Source organism: Triticum aestivum, chromosome 2A (genome assembly GCF_018294505.1).
Source record: "Triticum aestivum cultivar Chinese Spring chromosome 2A, IWGSC CS RefSeq v2.1, whole genome shotgun sequence".
In the NCBI taxonomy this organism is placed as follows: Eukaryota; Viridiplantae; Streptophyta; class Magnoliopsida; order Poales; family Poaceae; genus Triticum; species Triticum aestivum.
In genome coordinates this window covers 111,452,244-111,464,157 of record NC_057797.1, presented here as the reverse complement: position 1 = coordinate 111,464,157, position 11,914 = coordinate 111,452,244, and the positions used below count along the sequence as shown (strand labels likewise).

Below are 11,914 nucleotides of genomic sequence, written 5' to 3'. Positions count from 1 at the left end.
GACACTTAATTTTGTAATGTGCGCCCCCGGTACGCTGGAGGAGTGCTTGATGTGTGGTGGTGGACCCGACAATCATGGAGTGTTTGATGTGTGGTGGTTCCTCGACTTAACGTTGTAGGAGGCGGAGATGGTGGATGCAACAACGATGATGGACAACGACAATGCTAAATCTAACGATGGTGTCGCAAGAAAGAAAGTGAAGGGAACTCGTGAGCATGTCCGGGGTAGATAGATAGATAGATAGATAGATAGATAGATAGATAGAGAGAGAGAGAGAGAAGTCGGGCGGGCCAGTGGGGCGAACGCGACGCCTGATGAAGGACATCGAAATGCGTTTTTATGATAGGAGATAGTGCTTTGTAAACTTTGCCTTGTACACTTCCGATATGTTTTGACGAGAAGAAATGGTGTCGAGTCGACAAAAAGGAAGGGAGTTGAGTGTGGACTGTGGATAACGTACGGTAAGAAAAAAGCGTGTGCCTTCAAGGAAAACGTATTTCAGAAGCACGCAGATCCCCAGAATGCCCACCACGTGTCAACGGCGCAACGTCATCCCACCGGAATAGGCTTTGACCCCGTGATCCGGCGCCTCGTCTCACGCGACGCCACCCACCCCGCGGCCACCGACAAGTGGGGCCCACGTTCACCCCGCGCGCCCATATCTCCCTTCTTCCTCCTCCCCCCTTCCATCCCCGCTCCGCCACCCCGCCCCGCCCCCCTGCCGCATGGCGCTCGCGCGAACCGTCCCGCTCCCGCAGCTCGCTTCGGCCTCGCCCCTCCGCGGACACCGCCGCTGCCGCCTCCTCCTCCTCCCCGCAATGCCGCAGGCGCGCGGGGTCGCCTGCCGCGCCGCGACGACGACGCCGGCGGCGGTGGCGTCGGTGGGCGTCGGGGAGGACCTGCCCGAGGGGTACGAGCAGATGATGCCGACCGTGGAGGCGTCCCAGCGGCGCCGCGCGGGGGTTCTGCTGCACCCGACGTCGCTCCGCGGCCCGCACGGCATCGGCGACCTCGGCGACGAGGCCCTCGCGTTCCTCGACTGGCTCCACGGCGCCGGGTGCACGCTCTGGCAGGTTATTACTGACACGCATTGCCCTCGGAGTTACCGAACTGCTGGCCTATTAGGTGCCATTGGCGTGCAACAGTAAACACTCGGCTCCTAAAAAAAACTGATGTGGATGTTGGGTTGTCACTTGTCACATATAGGCACGATAGAAACACTAGACACTAGACTGTTTAGAAATTGGAATCACAAATAAGATGGAGGGATTCAAGCCATTTATACAGTGGTTACAAATATACGATGTAGCACAGTTTATCATTCTTGCTGCACATTGCAATGCTGATTGATTTTCTTAATATTCTCTGAACCGCGATAAACGGTGATGGTGCGCGAAACAGTGATCGGGCAGTGGGATGAAATAAGCTGAAGGACATGAAACAACACAAAAGCAACCTCTCCCTGTTCTCTCTGACCATTAAAATTAATTCAGTGATTTTGTTGCTTTTGCAACATGTCTGGGTTTTCCTATGCTATTTTGATGTTGCGGTTGTGTCCTTTTAATTGCCTTGTGCATTAAGCTTAGTTTCTGAAATGCTGATTGTCGGTTTGATCCATGTCCACAGGTTCTTCCACTTGTTCCCCCGGGAAGAAAATCCGGGGAGGATGGTTCTCCTTATTCAGGACAGGTGATGCTTTATGTTAATTACAACTTTGTTTGCCTATTTCAGAGTTAACTTTGTACCAGGTACTTTAGCCTATTTATGGCAGTAATTCAATGGTAATAGGGAACATTCATTGCAATTTGCAGGATGCAAACTGTGGTAGTACCTTATTGATTTCTCTCGAAGAGCTTGTTAAAGATGGGCTGTTGATGGAAGACGAACTTCCTGATCCTTTGTGAGTTTGAATTTCTTCGGTCACTTGTGAAGGCACCTATAAGTTTGCCGTTGACCCTTTGTGTGTTTAAATTAATGACAGAGATATGGAATATGTTGAATTTGACACCGTTGCTAATCTGAAAGAACCTCTTATTGCCAAGGTTAGTTATTAATGGTTGTTATATCGGTCATGTCCTTTCTGCCAGAAAAAAAGACCCGTCAGGTCCTCTCTGTTTAATGTGCAAGCTTATGCACACTTCCTGTTTTTCTCCCTTGAATGTGCTATCCTACCAGCCTGGTACAATATGTATATGTTTGGATGACTTATTGCATTTGTAGAATTGTTGGCTGCTTCTACATTCTGAAAACGCCAGAATAAAGTTATTTAAATGATATTACCTTGGCCTATCAACAGCCCGAGTACTACTGTATGGTAGCATGTAAAAATGGTTCCTCCATTTCATTTTTGGATGGGCCATACAAAACATTATTTTTCATTCTGTGTACATGTACATTCTTTGGTGATCAAGTTTAAATATTCTGGGTTTGAGAACATATTCATAAAAACAAAATTAGTGCTCATTGACAAAAGAAAAGCACTTTTCTATCATGAAGATTGGTTTCAGTGAACAGCTTATAGATAAATCTTTTTATTCTAGGCAGCAGAGAGGCTACTACAGAGCCCTGGAGAGCTCAGAAGGCAGTATGACGAATTCAAGAAAAATCCAGATGTTTCAGGCAAGAGATCTCGATTTGCTGTCGAAACAATGCTTTCCGCGTCTTTCATATTCTTATTGGGAAAAACACATCTGTCTCTACTGTTAACATAAGGTTTACATTTTCTAATTATAAACCATAAACTACTCAATCAAAATGTTGGGCAAGCACCAAGGCTCAGATGACAGTCTTAATTCAGCTGGTTTCCTTTACAAATACGCTTCTTTTCTGTTCAAAAGGGAATATAGCAATGGCGTTGATGTCTGAAGTGATAACATCAATACATAGTATAGTCTATAGTGCTTATCTCCTCTTCCTACCAGGTTGGCTTGAAGATGCTGCACTTTTCGCTGCTATCGACAATAGCATCAATGCAGTGTCCTGGTCTGAGTGGCCTGAACCGCTGAAAGATCGCCATCCTGGAGCCTTGAAAGATATATATGAAAACCAGAAGGACTTTGTGCGTAGCTCAAACTATTCGTTTTGCAATGTAATTGTGTTTTACAAAAATACTGGCATATTTATATATTGAACCTGTTATGCAGATAGAAAATTTTATGGCACAACAGTTCTTATTTGAAAAGCAATGGAAACGGGTTCGTTCACATGCACAGAAGCTTGGCATCAGCATAATGGGTGACATGCCAATATATGTTGGCTACCACAGCGCAGATGTTTGGGCAAACAGGAAATCATTTTTGCTGGTATACCTCAGTGGTTTCTCTTAACGAACATACTTCTACTGGTGAAGAATTTAAATTTTCTAAGTTTTTTTTATTGTTCTCTGGTTGTAAAGGACAAGAATGGTTTCCCCACATTTGTTAGTGGTGTTCCACCTGATGCGTTCAGTAAAACTGGTCAGTTATGGAACAGGTAGAAGCTTCAGTTCCTGTCAATTTGATTTTTCTTAGTTCTTGTCTGTTGCGTTTCCAGTAACCCTACACTCCCTGTGACATAATAAAAGGTTGAACACACTGTTTCCTTTGCTAAATTTGCTATTTTTGCAGCCCATTGTATGACTGGAAATCTATGGAAGCAGATGGCTTTGCATGGTGGGTAAAGAGGATTAAACGTGCCCTTGATTTGTATGATGAGTTCCGTATTGACCATTTCCGCGGGCTTGCTGGTTTTTGGGCAGTTCCTTCGGGTAAGCTAAACACATCACTGCGCTTACCTGTCTGCATAATAAATACTCCCTCCATCTCAAAGTAAGCGACTCAACTTTGTACTAACTTTAGTACAAAGTTGAGTCACTTATTTGGGACGGAGGGAGTATTATACTGCAAGTAAATTTGCTTTTTTTTGGAAAAATGGAATTCATTATGCTAATTGATTAAGCTTGCACAATGTAGGATCAGAAGTAGCGATGTTTGGAAGCTGGAGGGTGAGCATTGACTTCATGAATGACACTGTTCCCTTTTCTTCACAAAATCTTTGTTGCTGATGTTATCTCCTGTTTTCTTTGGCAGTAGGCTGGACCAAGGAATGCCTTTTTTGATGCGCTTTTCAAAGCTGTTGGTAGAATAAATATAATCGCAGAAGACCTGGTAAACACTGGAGCCTTTTCTTTTAACTGTTGAAAGTGAAATCTGGAATCAAATGCATAGTTTTTTGGTGGATTTGTGCAAACTTGGAAACTAAAAAAAGTACTAGCCGTGATTTAATCATAATATTAGCTGTTGAAGTATAGTTGCAGTCAGCTGATTCGCTTATTTCGTGCTCACTGGCAGTGCCAGAGCCACAACCCTGTGGGTCAAATACACAATTACCTATAAATTTACACTGTTTTTAGTGTTAATCTCATGAAATTTGAGTATTTGACAACTATAATGTGGTTTTGCAAAAATATCTGTCTGGTCAGCTGGCCCCATAATCTTAATGTGGCAACCACGTTTCATGCTTATGATTCTCTTTTCATTCCAAAACTAATTGTAGGGGGTGATAACTGAAGATGTTGTTGAGTTAAGGAAGTCTATTGGGGCTCCGGGGATGGCAGTTCTTCAGTTCGGTAATAGTCCAATTGCAATATGAACATGCTTTCTTTCTATAAGGAACTATGGCTCTGAGTACACGTGAAATATTGACTCAGATTTGAATGGTCTAATTTCCATTTGTATACTGGACAGCTTTTGGTGGTGGTCCTGGCAACCCCCACTTACCTCATAACCATGAATTGAATCAAGTTGTATACACTGGGACACATGATAATGATACAGTTAGTACCCTAACCCCTTTCAAAAACTCCTTTATTCACATCTTTTGTAAGATTACATTATTTACAGTTTTGGAAGTTAAAATTTAGTCCTGACACTTTGAATCATGTCTTCCTCAGGCTGTTGGCTGGTGGCAAAGCTTACCAGAGGAAGAGAAGCAAACTGTCAGTGTTTAGCGTACCATGACACGATGTCTGGTGCCATGTCTTCCTAATCTTACCCCTGTACTTCTTTCAGGTGTTCAAGTATCTACCGCAGGTCAGCAACTCGGATGTCTCTTGGGCGCTAATTGCTACTGCCCTCTCTTCCGTTGCGAGGACTTCCATGGTAACCATGCAGGACATACTCAGCCTTGGCAGCTCTGCTAGGATGAACACTCCAGCTACACAGGTTACCGGCTGCACACCGCCTGCTTGTAAAAGAGCTAATTTACAGCTAGAATAAATAATCAGTAGCCTCGTGAAGCTTATTCTCTCTTCTCCTTCTCATCCGCAGAAAGGAAATTGGAAATGGAGGATACCAAGCTGTGTCAGCTTCGACAGCCTTAGCCTCGAAGAAGCAAAGCTGAAGGAGTTGCTTACGCTGTACGGCCGGCTGTGAATTTCTTGGTTCTTCAGCACCACTCCTGTGTTCTCTGTCTCTTCAGGCTCGGAACTGCCAGACGGTACTGCCATAAACTAGCAGCCAAACATGAAGGATCTGGCTGCTATTGTTCCGCGGGATGTTGGCACCTGTCCCCGAATAATAGGGTTGTGTTGATTGGTTGCAAATTCACATGCTTGAACTTGAAGCGTCTTGCATGTCTACAACTTGTTTATTATGGTGTATATATAGTCCTATGATAATAAAATGGTAGTCCTTTATTTTCCCATTTCGTCTATGTACTATTGTAACTCATGAGTCTTGGAACTCTTGATAAGTGGGATATGTGTATCAAGTTCTTTTTTACATTTCAGAGGAAATTCTGTGTGTTAAGGTTTACTTTTGTATTTATCGTGTTGTGCTGCCCTCAGCTGGAAGGAGGTATAAAAGGTCTATTTTACCTTGCCAGATTAATCTGCTTTTAGGCGAAACTCGCTGGTTGAATGCAGCCAAATGTTGATAAATTGGCAATCTTGGTTATACAGTATGCTTGCTTCCTGTTGTGAAGAAAGCACAGGAACGTTGAGTGTTAGTAACTCCAGCATTCGAATAGAAAAGATGAAGACAGACGTAACACAAAGGATGCAAGCACAAAGCAGAGCACCGTCCTCAAGGGCAACAAAGGCTTCGTCAGGAGGAAAGGGACCGGTTTGTTAGAGAAAGGAGTAATGAAATGACACATGAGGAAAGCCTGGGCATATATATATATATATGCAATATACTAGGGAGCAGAGCGCAAAACCTCGAAAGAGCACCGTCCTCCAGTTGGAGGACCTCGTTAGAAGGATATGGAGCAGCGGAGGGATCTAGCCGTAAGAAAAAAAGCAACGAAAGGACACAAAATGAAAGCCGAGGGCCTATCTGAAAAATACCAGGTACCAGCGCGAGAAATCTCAAAAAAATTTGGACCATTTCTCGATTTGTGCGTGCCATCCTTGCGCAGGCTGTATCGTTCCAATTTTATCGGACGTCCCGGAGGAGACGACGCAGATGAAAGCGTCGGGCTTATAAACTGGTCGAAACCTCCTTCGCTAGGCGATGTGGTACTAAACAGACAGGGGTCCTCTTCGTGCGCGCGTGCGTCCCGCAAAAGCGCAGTAAACGGTACGTGGGCCGCATCTGCGTTTAGGCTGGGTGTTCCTCTTGTCGGCCCACTATACGAAGCGGGCTGAAAACATACAGACCGCCTGCGTAAGGCTGGCCCTTCGTCCCATCTGTGTATGTTGTAACCCTCGAAAAAAAAAGAATGTGTGCATGCACCTTTTGGTTTTCACAAAGCCATCTGAAGTCAACCTAGTCAACACCTATGCCAAGAAGGATAGGCAAATCACTCAGGGACGCAAAAAATGGGTCAAGCCGGAGGGAGAGTTGATTAAAATCAATTTAGATGGAGCTTTCCACAGTGAACTTCGTACAGGCGGTTGCTCTCCAGCATGCATACCAGTGACAGTGAAGCTCGTCCACTGCTGAGCAACTGGGCATGGGCAAGGTTCTGTTTAAGACTGACTGCATTACTCTCAAGTCTCAAGCAAGCAAGCAAGCCATCCACAGCGATGATTTCGATACGGCCATGCTTGGTGCTCTGTTTAGAGAAGCCAAATTACACCTCAGTCTTGATTTTGTTGATGCTAGTTTTGAATCTTGTCCACGTGAGTGTAATAGGCCTGCTCATGAGCTGGCTGCGCTGGGTGCCTGGCAAGTTCACGGAGACCACACATTTGTGGTTGACGAACTGTCCGGATGTACCGTAAAACGTTTGGTGCCCGGCGATTTAGTCGAGCCATAATGGAATGCTTGGTGTTTCTGTCAAGAAAAAAGACAACCTATCTTCCACGAGCTTATTGGATAGGGGCAAGGGTATCGAATTAGACTAATATACGTTTTGCTGTTTTCTTCGGGGAAAAATATAAATTTTATTCATTGAATATAGAGTTGCAACTAAGAGGCAAAATTTTCTCAATACACGGAGGATCTTCATGAAGCCATACAGAGTCAATAGACTCAGTACGGCCATAATTAACCAGTCGATCTGCTACCCTATTATGTCCCCATTTAAGCTTTTATGAAGTAAACTTTTTGAAAATCCAACTCGGTGCCCAGGCTCATCTGCTCTTGGTCTGAAAAAAAATTCAAAACAAATATTAAAAAAATTCAAAAAAAATCTAATTTTTTTTGTGGTAGATAATTCGATCCGTGAGGTCCGTTCCAAATTTCAACTCATTCAGATATCTGAGTAGCTCTCGGCAAAATAAATAAATCAGGTAGAACAGTGTGTGAACAGTACACTTTTTTATAGACCCGGTTTTGTCTTTTTTGCTGAGAGCTGCACAAATATTCAAATAAGTTGAAATTTAAAGCAGGCCTCACACATTAAATTATCTACCACACAAAACAAATTTGAATTTTTCTAGTATTTATTTTGATTTTTTTCCTCACACGAATGCATATAAGCCGCCCAGGAGCAGAAACGCCACGTCCGTAAATTCCTTGTCCATGAGAGACGTGATCTCAGGAGCCATGCATCCTAAATTTGGTCCGCTCGATGTTAGTCTGGATGCATTTTGGACTCAAATTTACGTCCACACGGACACAAGACGAACATGGGACATGTCATCTCGGTGTCCGCCTTGGGCTCATTTGTCGGCCGTCCAACCACCCGCTTCGGTCATTTGACATGCAGGTTCGGGCCCGCTCGTCAGCCATAGGAAGTGTCTGTGCCCCGTCCTTTTTTAAATGGCAAGCGTGCAGTGTGTGTGCGCGTGGGTGGGTGGGGGAGGCATCCCCACACCAGTCCCGCCGCCATGGGCTTCTTCGGCTATGAGCGTGGCAATCATGACCACGAGGCAGGCGCGCTGTGCCACGGCTAATTTCACCTTGGTGCCGCGGGGGCGGCCGACATGCGACCAACTATACATGCCCATGCACCGGGCGCACTACCACTGGGTAGCCAGTTAATTCCCTTTCCTCCCGATATACAGTACCTCGTTTCAGGTTTCCCGCTGTTGCATCTATACCCCACCCTTGCAGGCGCCCGTTGCCTCTGCTCCGTTGTTGCGTATGTAATGAGATAACCCCATCGGATGTTGCCTCTCGATGTACAATGCGTACTTTGCGCGCTAGTTGGAGACACCATCCGTATATACACGAATGCGGTCAGCCGATACACGAACAAACTGGTGCATATTTGGTCTGTATTTTTGCAGCGTGGCCGCATGTACGTGTAGACGATTTAGATAGGACTTCATAACCTGCTAGGTCAGGACCCAAATTTCTTCATACGATTAGTACGACATGTGTTGCTCCTTACTCGAGAATAGTTCATCGTTGGAAAGATACCAATATGTACATACACGATTAGGGCTAGACAAATATCGCAATACACAAGTTTCAACCCGGTGGATCTTAGATATCAGGATCCCTTTAAGAGAAAGCATTTTTTCCTTCGAAAAGGAGACACCTGCTTACATACGACCATGAACCTGATGGGTCCTTACTGTCAGCCTCTACATGTACTGTACTCTGATGATTGTCGTTTGTTGACTACATTGGCAAAGCATGCACCAGGTGGATGACTACGTTGAGGCCTCGGACAATGCCTTGTGTATGCTTCGAACACCGACTCCAAGGCATCAAGGGGAACATTTTCGTTCAAGCCATCTTCACCGTCTCTAAAGACAACACCACCACCTCCATTCCATTCTTATCCATCTATGTACAATCAAGTGTGAATTGGTACATTGTTGGTGTTAACTGTTGTATACTTGTATTGGTAGTTGGTGCCTTGTGTTTTGTTGGTGAAATATCATTATTTGGCATCAAACACTCTCTGCTGATTCTATATGATTTAAGTGGACATGTTGCTTCAATCCTATATTTTGCTTCTTTCTACACTTTTGGAATTGAATCGTGCGAATCAAAAGACCCTAAAATAAAAAGTATAAAGCATAGAAAACTGTTACTATAGAAAAAAAGAATATAGAAAATTGTTAGGATGTGGGCCGCGAGGGCCTGATCATTAGGTAGTGGGCTGCGTGGGCAGCGGTCTGAGCTGTTTCTACTCCCTAATAACGTTTAGGCCCTAGCTCCACGCTTGCGTTATCTCTTTCTCCACAATTCCTCCTGCCGCAAAAGCCATCTCCGCAGCCGCCGCCTCCCCTCCCCCGCCGAAGCCCCGAGGTACCCACCCGCCTCCGTCCATGTTACTACTTGCCGATCGCCCTACTTGGTTTGCATCTTGCATTTCATCGATGGTGTACTCGTTTGATTCTTCAAATTGATTTTCGGCAGTACGGCACAAGATCGACCATGGCGCTGATCGGCAGTGACGACACGGCGGCGGTGCTCGAGGAACTGCGCCGAAGGAAGGACGAGGACCACCCCGAACATTTCCACCATTACGAGGTCGATGCCGCAGGCCACCTGAAGAGGCTATTCTGGGCCGACGCCGACTCGCGCCTCAGCAGCGTCCTTGGTCCCCGTCATCGGCATGAACCACCACCGCCGCCCCGTGCTCCTCGGCTGCGGCGTCCTCACGGACCAGTCCCCCGACTCGTACGTCTGGCTGCAGCGAGCCTTCATGAGGTCCACCTGCCAGGTGAGGCCCAAGTCTGTGATCACCGACGGCAGCGACGCGGTTGCGCTCGCCGTCGAGACCGTGCTCCCGCAGTCCAACCACCGGATCTGCTCGTGCCACCTGGAGCGAGGCATCAGGGAGCACCTCGATGGCTATTCGGCCAAGGCCGGCTTCAGGTCGCTCATGTTCGAGGACAGTTGCTCGCCTGTGGAGTTCGAGGAGCGATGGCATAGTTTCGTGGCCAGCCACAGGACGGCGAGCAACCTGGAGTGGCTCTTGAAGATGTACGTGAGGAGGGAGCTCTGGGCTGCTGCCTTCGTCGGTGACAAGTTCTTCCTCGGCATGGTGACGGACCAGAGCACGGAGTGCCTCTGCCTATCTTCGGGCCTGCGCACGGGCTTCTCCGAGGACATGACGCTGCTCGCCCTGCTCCGGCGCGTGGACTTCAGGTGCAAGTACATGCGCGCGCAGGAGGCCGAGCTCGACGAGGAGGCTGACAAGTCCCGCGTTGCGCTGACCACCGAGCACAAGTGCCTCGAGGAAGACGCGGCGCGGTCCTTCACGCCGGCCAACTTCGCCATGGTGCTGGAGGAGATCAAGGCGCTGGACGACTTCGAGATCGTCGACACCCTGAGCAGCAGTTCCGACGGCTCCGGCGACAAGGTCTACACGCTGGATCTCCACGGCGAGCTCTATAACGTGTTGCAGTCCCCCGGCGGCGACGACCAGCAGGACGTCTTCAAGTGCAGCTGCCGTAAGATGGAGCGTGACGGCCTGCCGTGCCGGCACATCCTCCACGTGCTGGAGCACGAGAGGGGGTCCTCCATACCGAGGAGCTGCAAGCTGGGATGGCTGCAGCGGCAGGGTGGCACAAGGTACCAAAGGCTCGGCGTGACGCTGGGGCGGCAGGTGTTCGACCTGGCGTCCCAGGACGCCGACGAGTTTGAGGAGATCAGGGGGTTCTTGCAAGACTGGCTGCAGCAGCGAAACTACTCTGCACGCGACATTGCAGACATGAGCGGTGCTGATTTCTAAAATAATGCGATCTAGTTGATGTGCTTTTGTCGGTCGTGAAGAGATCATGCAGAAATCTATTGTCTTGTGACTTGCACCATCTACTTCTACTAGTATCCATTGGTAAGCACGTATTTTAGTGTTCTATTAAGTGTGTCAGACATTACATATGAGATACACGGGGATTGCTGTCATTCTAATTATCTGCAGCTACTAAAAGTGTTTGGTACTTTAGGGGCTGTTTTGATTGTTACTATATTTGCCTTATGTTGTCATATTATTTTTGCCACACTTGCCTAATTTGAGTTGCTTAAATTGTTAGCCATATTTTTGCTTGCCTAAGGGAATCTTGCCATTTTTTTATGTCTATGCCATGTGGGGTTCACTAATAAAAAATTCTTGTCTTAAGTGTGGTTAGAACCAAACACCCACCTAACTTGGTCAAACTTGCCTAAGGTAAGGTGTGGCAATATGTGGCTGGAAACCAAACAACCCCTTAGACTCGCAGTGGGCGCTATCATACACTTATATCATGCATACACTAGTATCAATGTATCATGCATATAATAGTATGTCTTGTGGTGCAAGTGAACTGGTGAAAACGGGCTGATTCTTTGTTCGGGAAAATATGTCGCTTTGTTTGCCTCTCAGTGCATATATAGCCACAAATTTCCTGCATACATGTGTGCTTCTTTTCAGTTTGTGGAATGAATTATTAGGTACTGACGAAAAAGAGATTTCCCCAGCCATCGTATTACATCCGAGCAAAATGATACAAACACACGCCATCATTACACACACATACCAAAGGCAAGATACAAAGGTGCCGGGCATCGACTCACCTCCCTAACGATTACCAAGCACACTACATATG

At 46.5% G+C, this 11,914-nt stretch overlaps 2 protein-coding genes and 1 pseudogene across 2 annotated transcripts; 2 read left to right on the top strand and 1 right to left on the bottom strand.

Moving 5' to 3' along the window:
• The first annotated feature begins 644 nt into the window (after window positions 1-644).
• LOC780606 (4-alpha-glucanotransferase DPE1, chloroplastic/amyloplastic) lies at window positions 645-5,792 on the top strand. Its single transcript, XM_044599839.1, has 16 exons — window positions 645-1,073; window positions 1,627-1,689; window positions 1,812-1,900; window positions 1,982-2,042; window positions 2,541-2,619; window positions 2,922-3,058; window positions 3,144-3,302; window positions 3,395-3,471; window positions 3,606-3,745; window positions 3,951-3,982; window positions 4,071-4,145; window positions 4,534-4,606; window positions 4,725-4,813; window positions 4,931-4,975; window positions 5,049-5,201; window positions 5,307-5,792. Exons 1-16 carry the CDS (start codon window positions 726-728, stop codon window positions 5,409-5,411), a joined length of 1,725 nt encoding a protein of 574 aa, XP_044455774.1. The 5' UTR covers window positions 645-725; the 3' UTR covers window positions 5,412-5,792.
• Window positions 5,793-6,350: 558 nt separating this feature from the next.
• Window positions 6,351-6,436, bottom strand: LOC123038384 (uncharacterized; annotated as a pseudogene).
• Window positions 6,437-9,446: 3,010 nt separating this feature from the next.
• LOC123184965 (protein FAR1-RELATED SEQUENCE 9-like) lies at window positions 9,447-11,371 on the top strand. Its single transcript, XM_044596992.1, has 2 exons — window positions 9,447-9,629; window positions 9,741-11,371. The coding sequence occupies exon 2, from the start codon at window positions 9,940-9,942 to the stop codon at window positions 11,059-11,061; it is 1,122 nt and encodes a 373-aa protein (XP_044452927.1). The 5' UTR covers window positions 9,447-9,629; window positions 9,741-9,939; the 3' UTR covers window positions 11,062-11,371.
• Window positions 11,372-11,914: the final 543 nt, after the last annotated feature.